At 48.3% G+C, this 21626-nt stretch overlaps 1 protein-coding gene across 1 annotated transcript; it reads left to right on the forward strand.

Moving 5' to 3' along the window:
• Positions 1–5892: 5892 nt before the first annotated feature.
• On the forward strand, positions 5893–19502 carry LOC114021280. The gene is made up of 5 exons (XM_027829967.3): positions 5893–5967; positions 14037–14179; positions 14772–14985; positions 17878–18062; positions 18980–19502. Exons 1-5 carry the CDS (start codon positions 5949–5951, stop codon positions 19034–19036), a joined length of 618 nt encoding a protein of 205 aa, XP_027685768.1. The 5' UTR covers positions 5893–5948; the 3' UTR covers positions 19037–19502.
• Positions 19503–21626: the final 2124 nt, after the last annotated feature.

A 21626-nucleotide genomic window follows, 5' to 3' on the forward strand; every position in this document is an offset into this window, starting at 1 on the left:
TAGCTGCTTTCAACTACCTGAAAGGGGGTTCCAAAGAGGATGGCTCTAGACTGTTCTCAATGGTAGCAGATGACAGAATGAGGAGTAATGGTCTCAAGTTGCAGTGGGGGAGGTTTAGATTGGATATTAGGAAAAACTTTTTCACTGGGAGGGTGGTGAAGCACTGGAATGCGTTACCTAGGGAGGTGGTGGAATCTCCTTCCCTAGAAGTTTTTAAGGTCAGGTTTGACAAAGCCCTGGCTGGGATGATTTAGTCGGGGATCGGTCCTGCTTTGAGCAGGGGGTTGGACTAGATGACCTCCTGAGGTCCCTTCCCACCCTGATATTCTATGATTCTATGATTCCCGGCCGGGCCCATCAGAGCGCGCACAGGCTGGCCCACCCGCCCGTTGCTGCCGGTGCCGCTCGCCCCAGGTGAGGCCGGGCCGGAGGCGCGCTGTGAGTCCATCCGATCGGATCCCTCTCGCCCCGCCTCCTGTCTGCCGACCATGGCCAGGCGCCCTCGCGGGAGTGAACAGAACAGGGAACCAGAGAGTGACCCATCCCCAGCTCCAGGCAGGCAAGGGCTCGGGGCACCCTCCCTGCCCAGCCTGGCGAATGGCTACCTGTCCTCCGTGCACCGACCTAGTTCTTTATTGAACCCTGTCATGGCCTTGGCCTTCACGACATCCTCTGGCAAGGAGTTCCGCAGGTCGACTCTGCGCTGGGTGCAGACACACTTCCCTGTGTTTGTTTTAAATTGGCTGCCTGTTAATTTCAGTTGGTGACCCCTAGTTCTTGTGTTATGAGAAGGAGTAAAGAACACTTCCTTATTTGCGTTCTCCACACCGGCCATGATTTTATAACCCCCTTAGTCGTCTCTTTTCCAAGCTGAAAAGTGCCAGTCTTATTAATCTGTCCTTATACGGGAGCCGTTCCAGATCCCCTATCTTTTTCAAGATGGGGCGACCACATCTGCACACAGTATTTAAGATGTGGGCGTACCATGGATTTATATAGGGGCAATATGATATTTTCTCTCTTATTATCTATCCCTTTCTTAATGATTCCCAGCATTCTGTTTGGTTTTTTGTCGGCCGCTGCACATTGAATGGATGTTTTCAGAGAACTACCCACAATGAGTCCAAGATCTCTTTCTTGAGTGGTAACAGCTAATTTAGACCCCATCATTTTATATGTATAGTTGGGATTATTTTTCCAATGTGCATAACTTTGTATTTATCAAATTGAATTTCATCTGCCATTTTGTTGCCCAGTCACCCAGTTTTGTGAGATCCTTTTGTAGCTCTTCGCTGTCTGTTTGGCACTTAACTATCTTGCGTAGTTTTGTATCATCTGCAAATTTTGCCACCTCTCTGTTTACCCCTTTTTCCAGATCATTTATGAATATATTGAATAGGACTGGTCCCAGAACAGACCCCTGGGGGACACCACTATTTACCTCTCTCCATTCTGGAAACTGACCTTGATTCCTACTCTTTGTTTCCTATCTTTTAACCAGTTACCAATCCATATGTTATGCCGGGATTAAGAATCATAGAATAATAGGGTTGGAAGAGACCTCAGGAGGTCATCTAGTCCAATCCCCTGCTCAAAGGAGGATCAACACCAACTAAATCATCCCAGCCAAGGCTTTGTCAAGCTTGGCCTTAAAAACCTCTAAGGATGGAGATTCCACCACCTCCATAGGTAACTCATTCCAGTGCTTCACCACCCTCCTAGTGAAATAGGGTTTCCTAATATCAAACCTGGACTTCCCCCATTGCAACTTGAGACCATTGCTTCTTGTTCTGTCATCTGCCACCACTGAGAACAGCCCAGCTCCATCCTCTTTGGAACCCCCGTTCCGGTAGTTGAAGGCTGTTATCATATCCCCCCACACTCTTCTCTTCTGCGGACTAAATAACCCCAGTTCCCTCAGCCTCTCCTCATAAGTCGTGCCCCAGCCCCCTAATCATTTTCATTGCCCTCCGCTGGACTCTCTCCAATTTGTGCACATCCTTTCTGTAGTGGGGGGACCAAAACTGGATGCAGTACTCCAGGTGTGGCCTCACCAGTGCTGAATAGAAGGGAATAATCACTTCCCTTGATCTGCTGGCAACACTCTTACTAACTAACTTCTTGTTAACATCTGGAAATGCTAGCAGCCAGGGTGCAGTCTGTGTGTTACTGTGCCATGGCCTGTGCCCAGCTGTAGCCAGACAGCCAGCCCCCCCCCCCCCCCCCCCCTCAGACCAGCATTGCTGGAAACACACGGGAGCCAAAACAACAGGGCACTCAACATAAATTCCAGCACAGCCTTTGAAGCTGTGAGAAGCACAGGTGTGCTGTGACAATGTGCCTCTGGGAACATATACAACGATTAGGCTCACAGCAGACAGAGAAGCTGTGACAGACATGGCTCTTAGCCCCTACTAAATAGCGTGATGCACACACCCCAACATCCTAGGTGGGAAAATATTTACCCTGATAAAAGAAGTGTCCAGTAGTCGAAACTTATTGTTTCTCCCTTGCAAGTGTGAACTACTCTTGCGAGAGCTGGCGTCGCCCAGACAGACCAGCCCCAATTTGGCATAAGAAAGGAGAAAGAGAATAAAGGAGTACAGAGGTATAAGTATGGGACCTACAGCACCATGATTTTTGAGTGCTTTTCACTATCTATCTGCTGGTCAGATAAGTGACAGCCTCCCAAGGCTTCTGCAGCTAAGAGGGTCCCTAAGCCTTGTCCCTTATTCGTCTTTCCGCGGAATTGAGTGACCGATCCTGGCTTGGCACCGCTGGAATCGAGAGATGCAAGGAGGGTAAGAAGCACCCACACCTGATCTCCTATCTTTAGTGTACACATATTTTGAAATAGAGCTCTATACTTTGTTTTCTTTCTTTGGGATTGTGGCTTCAGTTTTGTAACTTGTTTGTGTGTGTAACATCTCTACATTTAAATAAGTAGGCACTAGCAATTTTGTAACCACATGATTAGAATCTAGTTTAATAAATTTTGGTAACCATTGTGCATAAGCCTGACTTGTTTCTCTGGTTTACTGTAAAGCAGCCAACACAATTAAAGAACCTCAGCCGTTTTGGCTATAAAGCCTGGCCATTAGGTGAGAGTACTAAGAGCCTAGCGTTGAGTTGTGCCGCCTCCACGGGGCAAACTCTTGGGGCACCTGTCAGTCAATCCTGGCTGCCCGCTGCGAAGGAGCTCTGAGCTCTAGCAGTTAAAGTCACGGGTGTGGAGAGGCTCTTAGTGCTGCCATTGGGGCACCTGTCAGTCAGTGTTGACTGCCCGCTGCGAAGGAGCTCTGAGCTCTAGCAGTTAAAGTCACGGGTGGTTAGGACCTTGGGGCATCCGTCAGCCTAGCCCGGGCTGCCCGCCGCGAAGGGACAGTGCGTCCTAGCGGTTAAAGTCACGGATGGTATAAACGGGCATAGCTGGCACCTCACCAAACATCCCTGGCCATCGGCTAACACCAGCATACTGGGCAGCTAATGAGAAGCAGCTGGCTCCACCTCAACCCCTCCGAATGCCCTTTAAACAACACAGATCTTGATTTTCAAATGTATGTGCACACTGCCTGTTTTGCATGTGTGTGTGTATGAAAATCCAGGATTTTGCATCAGAATTCGCAGGCACGCATTGGGCAGCAGATGTTGTAGATATATCCTGGGACACAAGAAGGATTTTGGACAAGGTGTAAGCTGCTGCACTTGGAACCCAGTGCCATTCAAAGATCATCCTTACAGGCTCCCCACAGATCAGTCTGGGGGAAATTTGGCACTTGAAATTTACATAAGATGATTTTTAAATCAAGCAAATTAGCAGGGTCTTCTTTCCACCTACCCAAAAGGGGCTCATAAAGAAGACAACACGAACTGGAGACTGTGTGCTGTGGTTATTTGTCATCTCTCCCACTTCCTGTCTGGTGCTGGTTCCATAAAGCAGCTAGGTGTTAAACTGCCTATAGATTTGCTCAGAGGAGCATGAGAGTGTAACCCATACTCAGAGCAGCTGCAGAGACCTTTACAATCATTTACAGTCCTTGAAATATGTATTTGCTAAAGGAGTATTGCAGCAAAATACAAATAAATAAACCAAGAGGAGAGAAAAGTGCATTGAAACTGCAGTTTAGTGTGCAGATGAAACACAAGCATGTCATGGGGAGTTAATGAAGAGGAAGTCCAGCCCTTAGAACTTGCATGACTATTTAAATATTTTAAATCTTATGCTACATGAAGAAACAGTCTTTCTACACAAGGTCATTTGTATTAAACCTATAAAAACTTACGTATATGCAAAGAAAAACAAGTAGTTGTCCAAAATCGTACACAGCTTGTAACTGCTAAATTTACAAGAGCAGTGGGATGCTTTGCCTCGTAAAATATTCCCCATTAAGATAGCTTTAAACTTGAAAAATGTAAGAAAAATTGTACTATTAATTCCAAATCAGGAATAGAGGGATCTTATAAAGACTGGATTTGGTCTCTAACTCAGTTCACCCTTTGGATGTCAGAGGGACCACAATCATAGACATTAACCCATTTGCTTCATCATATCATCAGTAAATATTTCCCTCATTCCATCTAAAATAAGCTGGAATTTAACTGGAAAAAAAAAGTTACTGCAGCTCCAATCCTCCATTGGGAGCTGGAGCTTGTCGTCTCTCTTGCATCTCCCCCAATAGCCCAGGGAACATTAGGATCTGATGAACCTGAAAGATGTCTCTCTTCTGTGTTGTAATCTGATTTAAAACTTCATCTTGATCAGTTACAAAGCAGAGCACAGTCAGAAGGGTTCAACGTACACATTTATGAACTAAACTTTTTTGCTTCAATAAAGGTTTGGATATAGGCAAACAAAAACCCTTTCTATTGATACGGTTGGGTGAAACTTTACCATTTCTTCTAGTAAAGTGAGCCAAGTGTTGAGAGGATTGTCTCTTTCAAACTCTTCATTCAGGCCTAGTTCACAGATGCTGGAGGCACTGGACTTCTCCAAAGCCTCCAGCCTACAATATAAAGAAACATTACCGTGTATTATATTGTATTATGTTGTTTGACAAAGATTTACTAATTTGTTGGCCAGATTTTATCTGCCTATGCTTATATTTTATCTATCAGCATGCATTAAAATAGCACCCAAAGACATCAATCAGAATTGGCACCCCCGTGTACTGTGGCGCTTTTCATACATACAGGAAAAAACTGTCTTTGTCCCTGAAGAGTTTACAGTTTAATATAAGATAAGACACAGGAAGTGAGTGTGATGAACAAGAGGAGAGAAGTGGGAAGGAAGGACAAGGCTAGTAATAAGCTCATACTGCTACATAGGCTCAATGGAGGTTTGAGCCTGTATCCATTGAAGTCAATGGGAGTGTTGTCCTTGACTTAATTGGGTCAGGATTAGGCATTTCCTGGGTAACGTGGTGGTTTGAAATAATTAGAATTTTTTTTCCCCACAATCAATCAATAATATCAGCTCTTCCTAAGCACCCTTCAACATGGCCACCATCGACTGGCTGATTTCTGGACGACATCCCAGCAGAAATGTGGATGAGGAGTCTGAAAGAGGAGAATGTGTTGGCATTACGGATCAGTTCTATATGTAGTGAGCAACATGGAGGGAGCATGAAACCCTTTGTGGGAGGAGCAGAACAATGGCTGCCCAAGTCTGAAAGGAAGAAATAATGGCCCTAGGAGTGTGAGTGGGGAGATGCTCAGTTACAATTTAATAAATTCCTTATCACAATCTAATGAAGTTGTGTCTTATTCCTCAGTCCCCATGCTCAGGCTGTGTGGCATTTAGGGTTCCAGCTAGTACGTCATATTGTGTTGCAGGGTTTGATGAAGAGCCAGCTTTCATTTTCTAAAAAGCCAAGCCCACTTGTTTCCATTTACTAGAACAGGAAGCTTAGAGGGCACAAGTACTCCTGTGACTGCAAGCTGCCCAGACCATGCAGATCCTGCATTTGGGTGAGTCCTCATTAGGCGTTTATTCATCACCTTTGTATTTCTTTCTCTTGTTGTTGGCTGTATTCCATGCAAGGAGGGTGGGGAGTGTACCCCGCAACAGGCTGTGTGTTCCTGTGTGAAACACTGGAATGCGTTACCTAGGGAGGTGGTAGAATCTCCTTCCTTAGAGGTTTTTAAGGTCAGGCTTGACAAAGCCCTGGCTGGGATGATTTAACTGGGAATTGGTCCTGCTTCGAGCAGGGGGTTGGACTAGATGACCTTCTGGGGTCCCTTCCAACCCTGATATTCTATGATTCTATGATTCCAGCAAGATGAGGGCCTGACAGTGAAGCAGATCAGGTCAATGTTAAGTGGAATTCTCTAGGACAGGTTTTCTAAAACTTCAGTTGCACCACGATCCCCTTCTGACAACAAAAATTACTACATGACTCCAGGAGTGGGGATTGAGCTCACCTGAACCCTGCTGCCGAGGGCGTGGGGTGGGGGGAAGGTGTGGTGGTGGCAAAGACTGAACCCCAGGCGTGGGAGGGGTAGAGGAGGGGCAAAGCCGAAACCCAAGGGCTGAAGCCCCAGGCTTCAGCTTTGGCCCCAGGCAGTTGGGCTTGGGCTTTGGCCCCAGGCCCCAGCAAGTCTAAGCCAGCCCTGGTGACCCCATTAAAATGGGGTTGCCGCAACCCACTTTGGGGTCCTGATGCACAGTTTGAGAACTGCTGCCCTACGGGATCGTGAGTTGTGTGGCTTATTTGTACATTCCAGGGGGAATGTTATTACTTGTCTGAGTGGCTGTAACTTGGGAGTGGAATTTATTCTTAAATCCAAATTCAATCAGAGCCTCTCCTCTAATAGTCTCCTCTCTTATTATTGTTTTATTTGCATCCTGGCAGTGCCAATAATATGCCAGCTACATGGGGAGCTATCCTCTGCCCCAGATGTCTCCTAAAGAAGGATGCAAGATGATTTTGTGGTTAAGAAGATTTAGGTTCTGTTCCTGGCTCTACAACAGACTCACTCTGAGATCTTGGACAAGTTGCTTAATCTCTCTGAGCCTCAATATTCCCGCCTGGAAAATGAGGATAATACTTTCCTACTTCCAGAGGGGTTGAGACTAAATACCGTAGTGGTTGTGATGTGTTCAAGGCTCTATGGTAACAAAAACCCTACCCTACGGAGCTCCTAGCGCGTGGTAGCAGGGCCTATGTGGCCAGTTAGTGCGTGGCAAGCTAACGTGCTGTTAGTGCTGACTCCAGGAGTGGGCCTGCCATTCACTCTGGGTACACCTACATTTTGAGCTGGAGGGATGATTCTCAGCTCAAGGAGACATACTCACACTAGCTCTGATCAAGCTCGCACACCAAAAATAGAACATAGCTGCACGACATGAGCAGCGGGAAGGGTTAGCTGCCCTGAATGTGACCCTCCCGAGACACTAGCTGCACATTCTGAGCAGCTAACCCCACTCCCTGCTTGTTCCGCTGTGGCTATGCTCTGTTTTTCATACGCTAGTTCACTCTGAGCAAGTGTAGGTCTGACTCCTTGAGCTGGGAATTTACCCCTCCAGCTCAAAGCGTAGACACACTCTAAGTCTCTTTGTAGACGAGACCCAACACAGTTCCTTGCTCTGCTACAGACTTCCTGTGTGACCTTGTGCACGTCAGATAGTCTCTGTGAAACGAGAATAATGGTGCTTGCCTACTTCAGGGATGTTGTGAGGATAAATCATGTAATGATTGAGACATGCTCAGAGACTACAGAGATACTCGCTTCTATGAAATGCCTCCAAGCACTGCTTTCTCGTTCATTCTCCCCGGTGTCTGAGACTCCTGTGCTATGATCCTGTAGTGTGACTAAACAAACAGATTAATTGAAACACAACATCTGAAGGACAGTGTAGAATTCCATACCTCTGGCTTGCAAGGATGCAACGGCTCTCTTTCCTACTAGTTTTGAACTTTTTTGTTTATTTTTTTACTAAGGCCTTGTCTACACTAGCCAGTGTTTGTAGTATAGCTATACCAGTTTAGCTATATCAGCAAACCCTCCTAGTGGACATGCAGCTTATACTGGCAAAAGATATAAGCCAGTATATTACCAGTAGAGTTTGTATTTAGTCCCTGAACAAAATCAGCTTTATCAACAAAATAAACTTTTCTGCCGGTGTAACTGTGTCTGGACCTGTTGCTAGCATAGCGATGTCAGTTAGAGGTGTGATTTTTTTCACACTTCTAACTGACATAGATATGTCATAAGAATGGCCCTACTTGGTCAGACCAAGGGTCCATCTAGCCCAGTATCCTGTCTTCTGACAGTGGCCAATGCCAGGTGCCCTAGAGGGAATGAACAGGTAATCACCAAGTGATCCATCCCCTGTCCCCCATTCCCAGCTCCTGGAAAACAGAGGCTAGGGACACTGTCCCTGCCCATCCTGGCTAATAGCCATTGATAGACCTATCCTCCATGAACTTATCTAGTTCTTTTTTGAACCCTGTTATAGTCTTGGCCTTCACAACATCCTCTGGGAACAAGTTCCACAGGTTGACTGTGCATTGTGTGAAGACATACTTCCTTTTGTTTGTTTTAAACCTGCTGCCTATTAATTTCATTTGGTGACCCCTAGTTCTTGTGTTATGAGGAGGAGTAAATAACACTTCCTTATTTACTTTCTCCACACCAGTCATGATTTTATGGACCTGTATCATATCCCCACTTAGTCATTTCTTGGCCAGGCTGAAAAGTCCCAGTCTTATTAATCTCTCCTCAAATGGAAGCTGTTCCATACCCTTAATAATTTTTGTTGCCCCTTTTCTGAAGCTTTTTCAATTCCAAAATGTCTTTCTTGAGATGGGGTGACCACATCTGCACACAGTATTCAAGATGTGAGTGTACTATGGATTTATATAGAGGCAATATGATATTTTCTGTCTTATTATCTATCCCTTTCTTCATGATTCCCAACATTCTGTTAGCCAGCAAAACTTTTAAGTGTAGACCAGCCCTAAGTAAGTACATGTCAACTGTTCCTGGCTGCCACATAGAAGACTAGACTGAGTCAAGAGACCAAAACTCTTAGCCCACCTGGAGATGAGTAAGTGTCCAGGGGTCACTGGCCATGCTGAGAGCATTTTAATAAGTATTTTGATGCAGGTAAGAAAAGGAAGAAAACAAAACAAAAACTAAATTAGGGGCTTAAATAAAATTGGCCTGATTTTCAGAGGCACTGGTCACCCACAACTTGTTTTGAAGCCAGTGGGAATGGCTGGTGCTCAGTTCCTCTGAGCCCTGGTCTACACTACAGGGTTAGGTCGAATTTAGGTGCGTTAGGTCGATTTTAAAATGAATGTGTCTACACAACCAACCCTGTTCTGTCAACCTAAAGGGCTCTTAAAATCGACTTCTGTACTCCTCCCTGGTGAGGGGAGTAGCGCTAAAATCGACCTTGCTGGGTCAAATCTGGGGTAGTGCAGACGCAATTATCCGGGAGCTATCCCAGAGTGCTCCAATGTGACTGCTTTGGACAGCACTTTCAACTCCGGTGCGCTAGCCAGGTACACAGGAAAAGCCCTGGGAAATTTTGAATTTCATTTCCTGTTTGCAAAAAGAAAAGGAGTACTTGTGGCACCTTAGAGACTAACCAATTTATTTGTCTCTAAGGTGCCACAAGTACTCCTTTTCTTTTTGCGAATACAGACTAACACGGCTGTTACTCTGAAACATTTCCTGTTTGGTCAGCGTGGCAAGCTCAGCAGCACAGGTGACCATGCAGTCCCCCCAGAATCACAAACGAGCTCCAGCATGGAGCGAACGGGAGACACTGGATCTGATTGCTCTATGGGGAGAAGAATCTGTGCAGGCCGAACTCCAATCAAAAAGAAGAAATGCTAATATATATGCCAAAATCGCACGGGGCATGGTGGAGAGAGGCTATAACAGGGACAAACAGCAGTGCCACGTGAAAATCAAGGAGCTCAGGCAAGCCTACCAAAAGACAAAGGAGGCAAATGGTCGCTCCAGGTCAGAGCCCCATAGATGCTGCTTCTATATCAGCTGCGTGGCATTCTAGGGGGGGACTCTACCACTATCCCACCACTGTCCGTGGACACCTGCAAGGGGGGGAGTCTCACGCAACAGGAAGGAGGATTTTGTGGATGAGGAGGAGGAGGAAAATGCGCAGCAGGCAAGCAGTAAATCCGTTCTCCCAGGCAGCCAGGACCTTTTCATCACCCTGAAGCCAATACCCTCCCAAGGCGGGATCCCCAACCCTGAAGCGGAGAAGGCAGCTCTGGTGAGTGCACATTTGTAACTACAGTACAGGGTTTAAAAGCAATAGTGGTTAATGTTTGATTTGCCGTGAAGAATTGGGATGCATTTGTGGCCAGTACAGCTACTGGAAAAGTCTGTTAACGTGTCTGGGGATGGAGCGGGAATCCTCCAGGGCCATCTCCATGAAGCTCTCCTGGAGGTACTCTGAAAGCCTTCGTAGAAGGTTTCTGGGGAGGGCTGCCTTATTTCGTCCTCCACGGTAGGACACTTTACCACGCCAAGCCAGTAGCAAGTAGACTGGAATCATTGCAGCACAAAGCATGGCAGCGAATGGTCCTGGGTTTTGGTTGCATTCGAACAACATTTGGTCTTTATCTTTCTGTGTTAGCCTCAAGAGAGTGATACCATTCATGGTCACCTGGTTGAAATAGGGGAATTTTTGTAAGGGAACAGTAAAAGGACCCATTCATGCTGCGTTGTTTGCACTGGGCTCAAAGGGATCATCCTGCAGAATAGCCTCGCGGCGGGGGGAGGGGTGAAGGGATCATCCCAGAGAATAGCCACGCAGTGGGGTGCAGGGAGGTGTATGCTGCACATCCACCCGAAAACTGCAGCCCCTCCTTTTAAATGTGAAACCCAACCGGCATTGCTTGCTGTGGGAAAGGATGGCGCTGCAGTTTGAAACCATTCCCACATGTTATGAAGGCGTAAAAAGCCAACCCCGCGTACCAAAAGGCTTACCATGGCTGCCTGGAAACCGAATTCTGTTGCCCAGCCATGTGTGATGTGTCATCATACCGGCAGGCACTCAATATAAAAGGCAAAATGCGACCTTGTACCTAAAGCACATGTGCTGTCAGCTGTGAATTGCTTGATTCACTGTGAAAGGGTCTCCCTTTTGTTCTCAGAAATGTATCATCTTAAATTTTACTCTCCCTTTTTATCTCCCCCCAGGTGCATATGTTTCTATGCTCCCCCTATCATCTCCGTCCCTGAGGTTATCGCAGATTAGAAGGTGAAAAAACCACACTCGTGATGACATGTTTTCCGAGCTCATGCAGTCCTCCTGCACTGATAGGGCACAGCTTAATGCATGGAGGCATTCAGTGGCAGAGGCCAGGAAAGCATTAAGTGAGCGCGAAGAGCAGAGAGAGGAGGCAATGCTGAGGCTAATGGGGGAGCAAGCGGACATGATGAAGCGTCTGTTGGAGCTGCAGGAAAGCCAACAAGAGCACAGACCCCCGTTGCATCCATTGTATAACCGCCTGCCCTCCTCCCCAAGTACCATATCCTCCTCACCCAGATGCCCAAGAACGTGGGGGAGGAGGGGAGGCTCCGGGCATCCAGCCACTCCACTCCAGAGGATGGCCCAAGTAACAGAAGGCTGTCATTCAAAGAGTTTTGAATTGTAGTGTGGCTACAATAAGCAATGTGGCCTTGTCCTTCCTTTCTCCTGCACCCCACCCCACCTGGGCTGCCTTTTCTGTTATCTCACCTTTTTTTTAATTAATAAAGAAAGAATGCATGGTTTCAAAACAATAGTTACTTTATTTCCTTTGCCAGCTGTGATCGAAGTGGGGAGGGTGGCTGGTTTACAGGGAATTAAAATCAACAAAGGGGGCGGGTTTGCAGCAAGGAGAAACACACACAACTGTCACACCGTAGCCTGGCCAGTCATGAAACTGGTTTTCAAAGCCTCTCTGATGTGCAGTGCGCCTAGCTGTGCTCTTCTAATTGCTGTGGTGTCTGGCTGCTCAAAATCGGCAGCCAGGCGATTTGCCTCAACCTCCCATCCTGCCATAAACGTCTCCCCCTTACTCTCACAGATATTATGGAGCACACAGCAAGCGGCAATAACAATGGGAATCTTGATTGCGCTGAGGTCTGGCCTAATCAGCAAACAGCGCCAGCGCGCTTTTAAACGGCCAAAGATACATTCTACCACCATTCTGCACTTGCTCAGCCTATAGTTCCTTACTACTGTCCAGGCTGCCTGTATACGGCTTCATGAGCCATGGGAGCAAGGGGTAGGCTGGGTCCCCAAAGATAACTATTGGCATTTCAACATCCCCAATGGTAATTTTCTGGTCTGGGAAGTAAGTCCCTTCTTGCAACTGCTCGAACAGCCCAGAGTTCCTAAAGATGCGAGCGTCATGTACCTTTCCCGGCCATCCCACATTGATGTCGGTGAAATGTTCCTTGTGATCCACCAGTGCTTGCAGCACCATTGAGAAGTACCCCTTGCAGTTTACGTACTGGTTGGCAAGGTGGTCCGGTGCCAAGATAGGGATATGCGTTCCGTCTATCACCCCATCACAGTTAGGGAACCCCATTGCAGCAAAGCCATCCAGTATGACCTGCCCATTTCCCAGAGTCACTACCCTTGGTAGCAGAATGTCAGTGATTGCACGGGGTACTTGGATCACAGCAGTCCCCACAGTAGATTTGCCCACTCCAAATTGATTCCCGACTGACTGGTAGCAGTCAGGCGTTGCAAGCTTCCACAGGGCTATCCCCACTCACTTCTCAACTGTCAGGGCAGCTCTCATCTTGGTATTCCTGTGCTTCAGGGCGGGGGAAAGCAACTCACAAAGTTCAAGGAAAGTGGCTTTACGCATGCAAAAGTTTCGCAGCCACTGTGAATCATCCCATACCTGCAACAGTATGTGGTCCCACCAGTCTGTGCTTGTTTGCCAGGCCCAGAATCGGCGTTCCACTGTATCAACCAGCCCCACTGCTGCCATGATGTCCCAATTGCCACAGCCCGTGCTTTCAGGAACGTCTGTGTCCATGTCCTCATCACAATCACCCTCGTGCTGGTGTCTCTTAGCCCAGTTCTGCACATACTCCAGGATAATGCGCGAGGTGTTTACAATGCTCACAACAGCAGCGGTGAGCTGAGTGGGCTCCATGCTTGCCGTGGTATGGCGTCTGCACGGGTAACCCAGGAAAAAAGGTGCGAAACAATTCTCTGCTGTTGCTTTCACGGAGGTAGGAGCGACTGACGACATGTACCCAAAACCACCCGTGACAATGTTTTTGCCCCATCAGGCATTGGGAGCTTAACCCAGAATTCCAATGGGCAGCGGAGACTGCGGGAATGTGGGATAGCTACCCACAGTGCACCGCTCCGTAAGTCGATGCTAGCCACGGTATTGAGGACACATTCCGCCGACTTAATGCACTTAGTGGGAACATACACAATCGACTGTATAAAATCGATTTCTAAAAATCGACTTCTATAAAATCAACCTAATTTCGTAGTTTAGACATACCCTGAGAATTAATTTAAGTGGCTAAATTTGGATGTAGGGGCCTACCTTTAGGCAACCAGGTCTGAACACGTTGGTCAGTATGTAAAACAAAGGCAAACGGTCATTTTTATAATAGTTGTAAAATTTAAAAACACATTGTGAAGGCCACTGAGTGACCTCGGTCTCATTCTGCTGTTGCCAAGGTGCTTTAAATGTCAGAAGTCTCTTTCAAATAAATTCATAGCAACTCAGAGAAACAACAGTCACCTTTCTGTAACTCCTCTGACAGCTCAGAGGACTCGGGGACGAGGCGTGTGCCATGTAGAGATGGAGAAGGTGTGCTGGAACCTGTAAGCGCCAGTAGGTGCAAGAGGCATGTGAGTGGGCAGGCACAGAACTGACGAGAAATCCTCCCAAAGTGACCTGGGTTCCAGCCCTGGTGGAAACAGCTCCTGTTGCTATAAGGAATTCTGAAGCGGGTTTATTGGTGGCCTTTCCTGGATATAAGTCTGGGGAAGCAGGCCGCTCATAACCCTGATTCTCTCCTTTCATTTCTAGCTCTTTGTTGCCTATGGCTTCTCCTGCAAAGAACAGCTGTGGCAGCTGGGTCCATAAAAGTCCAGTGTGGGGAAACAGCAGTCCTACCGTGTCCCACTGTTGCTGGAGGGATGCACAACTACTGGGCCATTGGCTGGTACAAGGTAACCATATTATTAACCGTCCTGGAAAGTCACAACCATTCTGAGACACAACAAATTTAATTATAAGCTTCTCATGGCCACCAAACCCAGCGCATGTCTCCCTGGGATCTTGTCCTCTCTACATTATTTCACAAGCCGTGAATGTTGGGCAGATAGGGGAATAGACCCAGAGAGGGACTGTGGCATTGCTTCTTTCTGTCTTATTCCTCCTGACTCTTGGAGGAGGTGGTAGCTCCTCCATGTAGCTGCTGTGGGCTCTCCCTTCAGTGACATTAAAGGACTCATCTTCATGTCCAGCTTCCAGGTTTGGGGGTGCATTTTAGCACATTGTCTCAATTGGGCTGCACCTGTTTCATATGAAAGAAACATTCATTTGCACATGCAGCTCCGCTAGCTGGATGACCCACTATCTAATTTATACAAGCAAATGGGGGGTCACCCACTTGTATGATCACAGTCAGCTGTGCATGCAAATGTTTGCACAAAAATGGAAATCAGCATGTTTGGACCTAAGATCTCTGGCAACATAGTCCAGTGCTTATCCCTGTTCAACATCTGACATGCTAATGGGGCTTCTGTTGGGGCACTGCAGGTAGCCAATGAGAGTCATGAAATGGGGCTGATTCGGAGACATGAGAACAGCACGCATGTGTATTCAGGGACCCAGAGGGAGTTCCTGATGGATGTGCAGCAGTCGCTGGTCATTCCTGAGGTCCAGCCGGAGGACTCTGGTGCGTACCGCTGTTCCCTGTGGGCCAGAGTTGGGCATTTCAATCAGCAGGCAGACATTATCCTGCAGATATCAGGTGAGTTGGCAGCACCATATTAATAGGGCTGGAATCACAGCCAAACATCACAGGGATACAAAAGAGCTTTGAAAAAAGACATTGTGGCACAGAGCTTTGCCCTCTTCCAGCAAAAGGCAATGGGCTAAAGAAACTAGTGAGATTTGGAGTGATACAGACTAACACGGCTGTTACTCTGAAACCTGTCACCCAGATACAGTTCATTGTAGTTCCCATGGGCTGGACTGAGCCTTTAAGCTCAGCCCTGAGTAGGGGGCAGTATAGAGTTGTTCCTGCCCAGGAAGGACCCGTGATTTGGAGAGTCACCATTCCTCTCCTGCTCCCGCTCTTGCACTGGGTGGGGGAAGTGAGCTGTGACACCTTTTGAGCATGCAGCTTACTTCCCTGCTCATGCCTGGCCAGGCCAGCCATGACTCTGCCCACTTGCTCCCAGGGGGAGAGCGCTGCCTCTGCTCTGCCCCTGCACCTGGGCCCAGGAAGGTCACCCACAGGGCGTGAGGCCTTGCTCCCCTGCATAGCCACACAGGGCCAGGGTACAATCTTGCCCCATGTCTGTGAAAATGAAGTGGTGCGAGATTCACCTCTCTGTGCGCGTTTCAATAACGAAATGTGTGTACAATGATGGAGTTACTGACACTAACAAAAGCATTTTACAAAGGTTCAAAACTATTAACATGTACAAAAGTGGAAAAAGGATGCAGGCTAGAGACGGTGAGTTGTTTTCAAACACAAGAAGCCTGTGACTGGCTCCTAGCGCTGCAGGACAGTGCCCTCCCAGAGAAGGGCCTTTGGACTCCTTTGTGGGACTGTCCACCGAGCGGCCAAATGCAGCCCTGGTGTAAGTGTGTGCCACGTCATTGAAATCAGTGAGTCACATCTGCACAGGGCTGAATTTGGCCCAGTGTCTTTGTTTGCTGCATTGCTAACTTGTGAAAGTGCCCTTGGGCAGGCAGGAGGAATTGGTTTGGGTTCCAGGTTATGGAAATGATTGCCTAATAATTACCCCCAGTCCCTGAATACCGATAACATTTGTCATACAACGTGCTTGACGGACAGTTTAGGCCCATATAGGAACTCAGATAGATGTCACTTCCCCCAGGAGCTATATGCAGCCATGTCTGGGTGAGAAATCTGTACAACTTTCTATTCACCAGTGCACAACACATATTTGATTAATCTGAAAATCCAGGCAGGGATTTTAGGGAGCCAAACTGTAATTTCCTGCATTGGAATCTGGCCAAGAAACCAAGGCAAACACGCTTGCTCTTGAGAAAAGGATCCAGGGACCTCTAAGGGTGGAGCATGGGTTCTGAACTGCCTCAGAAGGAAGAGTATCACCAGGGCCACTGCCTGCAGCACCTGGGTTTCTCTTGGAGGTCTCTCATCTAAGCATTGACCTGGCCTGGTCATACTTAGCTCTGAGATCTAACACCATGCCTCAGTAGTGTGGCTTCGGGCTGTGAAGTCTCAGTACATTGAAATCTGATCACTATGTGCTATTGCTGGGGTAGTTTGATATTTCAGATCAATAGCGGGGTGTGTCCAGAGTGAGCTGTTATTTGCTAAAAGAAGAGGAGGACTAGTGGCACCTTAGAGACTAACCAATTTATTTGAGCATAAGCTTTCATGAGCTACAGCTCACTTCATCGGATGCATTTGCTGCAGTTCTCACCTCTCAGGGCATCAGCCACGTAGATGGAGCAATTAACTCAATGGTGTTTTCAGTCTAACAACGATTAATAACAACAATGCAGGATAAACAACTGACTCTCTGGGATGAAAGCCATGAAGCTGCAAGGTGTGGAATACTGGAAATGCAATATAAGGTGGTGGATCACTCAGTGCTGACATCAGAATTGAGCCACAGCTGGGAAGAGTGGAGTAAACCTGTACTTAAAACCTGCTTCTTGCAAGGAGCCTTCCCACACAGATTTCCTCAGCAGCCTGCCACCCCGAATGGCTCCCTCTCGCTGAATCTGACTGGAAGCACTTTGAGGCAGGGAGGACTCTTGTCTTTCTAGGTTTCATGTGAAGAGCCACATAGTGGTTCAAAGGTATAGAAATAATGTCCAGTTCCAACCAATTCCTCCTGCATACCTTGTTCCTCGGAGTTCGGGGGAATAAAAACTATTGCCAGGCCAAGCTGCAGCTTTCAAACTTCAGCCATTTCTGGGCTTGGTATCTCATCTCCTCCTCGTGCCTGGTGCATTTGTGTCCTGTGCAGGCTGATCATTAGGACCTCCTGACATGCTTCATCCCCCATTCTCTCAACCACCCTCCTGTTGGCCAGTTAATTGAGTAGGGAGGTTTTCTCTACTTGTCTGCCCTTAAATGCTCTGGGCCAGAGTCTGACCTGAGTCACACTTGTGTAAATAGAAAAGGAGGACTTGTGGCACCTTAGAGACTAACAAATTTAGTCTCTAAGGTGCCACAAGTCCTCCTTTTCTTTTTGCGGTTACAGACTAACACGGCTGCTACTCTGAAACTTGTGTAAATGCAGAGTAACTCCATTTAAATCAGTTAATGTCCCAGTAACGGAAGCCATGGTCTGACCCACTAACTGGTACGGCTTAGAGATAGCCCGTCAGCCTGAAATCACACCCAAGGAAAAGGAGGGTAAATTTGGTGACAGTATATTTATTTTTAATTTACTCATGAATAACAACGCACCAGATCCCCTCGCAGTAATCAGAGGTGGGGTTGCAGATACCAATTGTGGCAGTTTGTAACTTGAGTGTGGAAGCCTCATATAGATCCCAGCTTTTTGAACCCCTTTCTCCCCCAGCATGAAGTCTAGCTGTCAGTAGTAGGGGCTGGGGGAGGTCACTTTCTTTTGGTCTGACCTTAGCCCGAGGACTAGCACTGCCTGCACCTGGCTTTTTGTCTTCTCAGAGTGCTCGACTCTCCAGTCAGCCACATTACCCAGGGAGACCCTGCTGCTGGATTCAGAGCAAGGGAGCAGCGTGAGCCCTAATTCCACCTGCTGCTGGGGGAAACCGGTTCCTGTCCTTGCTACTGTCCTGGGGCTGTTGGCTGTCAACTTGGGGAAAGGGCTGCTCAGCCTTGCCTTCACTCTGGTGAGTCTCTGTGTAGCCAGGAGGGTTTTACAGGGTCAACTGGCCTGGGAGCGAAGATGGGAGTTCAAGGCTGCAATTTGTGAGGGAGAGCTCTCATGTCACCCCTCTGAAAGGGAGTCCCAGCCAAATGACATGAAGCCCCACTGGGAATGAGTCTCTAGTTGGTTGGGACAAGAGTAGCTGCTTACTGATGGGATCTGAGAAAATTATAAACATGCTGCACTTGGAATCAAGCTGCAGACCGAGAGCAACTTCAGAGCGAACCTGCTCTGCCAGCCCCCTGCCGTGTCTCTCCAGAGATGGTGCCTGCTGGGGCTTGCAGGAAGAAGTGCCTCCTGGAGAGGGGTGGGAGAATGGCTATCCTGAATACAGTTTGCTTTCCTCAGTGTGAGTATGTGTCTATCCCCTTTGTGCTACACTGCAGCCAAAGGGGGGTCAGACGGAGGACAAGCCTAGAGGAGAGAGAACAAGTGGGGAGGGAGTCCAGGGTGCTGCGGAATAATCTGGGCTTCCACTCAGCAATGAAACTTTTGCCCTCGTTAATCCAGACTCCAAAACCCAGTGGGTTCCAACAGCACACTGAGCAAAGCATCATCCAGCCTGGAGTTCTCTGGGTAAGGATGGACTGAGGCGAGTCTCAGACAGAGGGGCCTGTTTTCCAACATTGGCTTTTAAAATATTGTAAATGCAAAACTAGGTGAATAGCTGCTTGAATATGGAACAACAACATAAGCGCAAAAGGGACTTGCCTTTGCAAAGGGGAGAATTAGGCTTCAGCCTCCGGATCAGCCTGTGCAAATGCCATTTATGTGTACATAGTCTGAGGGTGAGTGGAGGCCCACTGGAAGTGTGGCCTTTAAGGCTGAAGCTGTAATTTCAGGAGCTAATAACCTCTCTGCTTTAATGATTCTCTCTAGGCAGTTGTCGTCATTCTGAAAGGAAAGAGAAGGAAAAAAGCAGGAGAAAGCTTTTAAGGAAGAAGTGAGGAGACGATGGAAAGACCGAGATTTGCTTCTCTGCCAGAGGACTTGGAACTTGCTTGCAGGAACTAGGAGCAGCTGCATGTGCAGCGTGAACCTTTAGCACTGTAAGTAGGGTCAGAGCTTAAACGACTCCAGTAGCTTTGAATGATTTGAAGTCAGCTAACTTTGCCCACAGCTGCAAGTCTGCTTTTAATCCTTCCTTTTGGAAAACGCGGTGTCTGCCTTGAATGTCCCAACGCCAAGCTCAGGTCTTGGGGGACGTGCGGAACGTTTATATCCAGACACAAGACTCTCACTCCACTCTCCGCAGCTGCTTTGAGGCAGGGAGTGAACATGATCAGCAGAGAAGAAGCTGGTGAGATTGGAGAAAGAGAGGTGCCATCTGCTCTCTGTGGGACGTGGACTTCTGTTGTTTTTTTCAGAGTTCTGTATATTGTTTCAAAATACAACTGCATGCCAGAACTGGTGAGACAAGCTGTGTGTATGTCTGAGTGCTGGTTGCTGCGTTCTCCCACTGCAGGGGCACAGCGGCTGAGGAGGGACTCCGCTTTGGGAGTTACTCTAAGCTGGCTTGCCTCTGGATTCTCTCAGTACTTTCTTTCCTAGTATTTTAATGCCACTTTCTTTGCACTGTTAGGTCAAGTTTGTGGATGCTCCGAACGTGTCACCTCTCCCCTCGGCCCCCGAATGGTCCCAGGGAGTGGAAGACTAGGGGTCCTGCATGGCTGTCTGGGTACACCGTGGAATGCTAGGCGGAGTCGCTATGAATAGCCCTGTCTGTCTAGGTTTGATGGTACACCCATTGCCATCCAAGTGTCTTCAGACCCATCTGTTAGGCACGTTTGTAGTAGGAAGCCTGTACCTGGTAGAGTGTACTGTGCGCAAGACCTAAACATGTGGGCAGGGCTCGTATTGCCTCTCAATTTAAAAAAGGGAAAGAATATAAACCAGGAAACTGCAGGTCAGTGAATCTAAATTCAGTTGTCAGTAAAACTCTGGAGACCATAAGCAAGGGCGGGTGGAGGGAAGAGGTTGCAGAGACAGGAATTATTAGCAGAAACCAATTTGGTACATGCCGGAGTGATCTAATCTCCTGTTGAAGAGGGCAAAGAAGCTCCTGATGAGGTGAATGTGGATAATGCTGGTTACTGAATGTCCTTCCATGTTGTCTTGGCTCTTTCTTTATCCATTGACTTCAGTTGGAGCTTTGCTTCAGGGCTTCAAGATCTGGCCCTTAGATTTAGGCATTAGCAAATGTGCCACATAACCCGCACAAGTCAGTCTGGGAGCAGAAGACAGCCATGTAAGCTGGGTATAGCAGAAGCTTAGTTAAATGGATGTCATTGAAACAAAAGGACCCTGTAAATGGCACCAGCTCGTAGAGCAGAACGGTCACAGACACTATCCAGAAGATTTAAACCTGTTACAGGAGAGGCTAGGCAAGGGTTGGTGGGCATAGCAGGAATAAATCGGAAGTCATCCACTTGGACCAAAGGATGACTTTGTGGATAATGAAAGGGACTCATGGGGTTATGTTAGCATTGCCACAAAGTGGTTGCTGTTTGTTCAGCTGCAGCCTGAAAGACCAAGAGGATTGTATTCTGCACCAGAAGGAGTATTGTAAAGCAGACAAGACATGTTATAAAGCCCTGGCCAAGGCCAGGGACAGGCCCTTCCTGGACTCCTGCATGCAGTTCAAGGCACATCATCACCCTACAGAATCACAAATTCAGGAGAAGGGGCAGAGAAGAGCTGCTGAACTAATCACATCTACGGAGAGCCTTAGTTCTGATCACAAGCTAGAGATCCTACGTCTGTACAGTCTGGAGACGAGAAGGCTCCAAGGCAGGGGTGGGCAAACTTTTTGGCCCGAGGGCCACATCTGCGTGGGGAAATTGTATGCAAGGTCATGAATGTAGGGCTGGGGCAAGGGTTTGGGTGTAGGAGGGAGTGCGGGATGTGGGAGTGGGTGCGGTGTGCAGGAAGGGGCTCAGGGCAAGGGGTTGGGGTGCAGGAGAGGTGCAGGATGCAGGAGGGGGCTCAGGGCAAGGGGTTGGGGTGCAGGAGAGGTGCGGGGTGCAGGAGGGGACTCAGGGCAGGGACTTGGGGTACAGGAGGGGGTGCGGGTGCAGGAGGGGGCTCAGGGCAGGGGGTTGGGGTGCAGGAAAGGGGGCGGAGTGCAGGAGGGGGCTTAGGGCAGGGGATTCGGGTGCAGGAGGCGTGCAGCAGGGGGCTCAAGGCAGGGGGTTAGGGGGCTCAGGGCAGGGGGTTGGGGTGAGGGGTACAGGAGGGGTTTGGGGTGTGGGCTCTGGACTGGCACCGCTTACCTTGAGCGGCTCCAGGGTGGCAGTGGTGCGCAGCGGGGCTAAGGCAGGCTCCCTGCCTGCCCCTGCCCCGTGCTGTTCCCAGAAGTGGTCAGTATGTCTGGCAGTGGCTCCTGGGGGTGGGGTCGGGGCAGGCGGCTCTGCCGTGTGCTGCCCTTGCCTGTGGGTACCACCCCTGAAGCTCCCATTGGCCGCAGTTCCCCATTCCTGGCCAATGGGAGCTGCGGTGGGCTGTGCCTGCAGGCGAGGACAGCGCA

Source organism: Chelonia mydas, chromosome 13 (genome assembly GCF_015237465.2).
Source record: "Chelonia mydas isolate rCheMyd1 chromosome 13, rCheMyd1.pri.v2, whole genome shotgun sequence".
In the NCBI taxonomy this organism is placed as follows: Eukaryota; Metazoa; Chordata; order Testudines; family Cheloniidae; genus Chelonia; species Chelonia mydas.

What these genes read in the sequence shown, in the direction of transcription:
- LOC114021280 (XM_027829967.3), top strand. An exon ending in GGGCCATTGGCTGGTACAAG is followed by an intron (nt 14,180 to 14,771) that starts GTAACCATATTA and finishes GGGGCACTGCAG; the next exon opens with GTAGCCAATGAGAGTCATGA. An exon ending in TCAGCCTTGCCTTCACTCTG is followed by an intron (nt 18,063 to 18,979) that starts GTGAGTCTCTGT and finishes GATTCTCTCTAG; the next exon opens with GCAGTTGTCGTCATTCTGAA.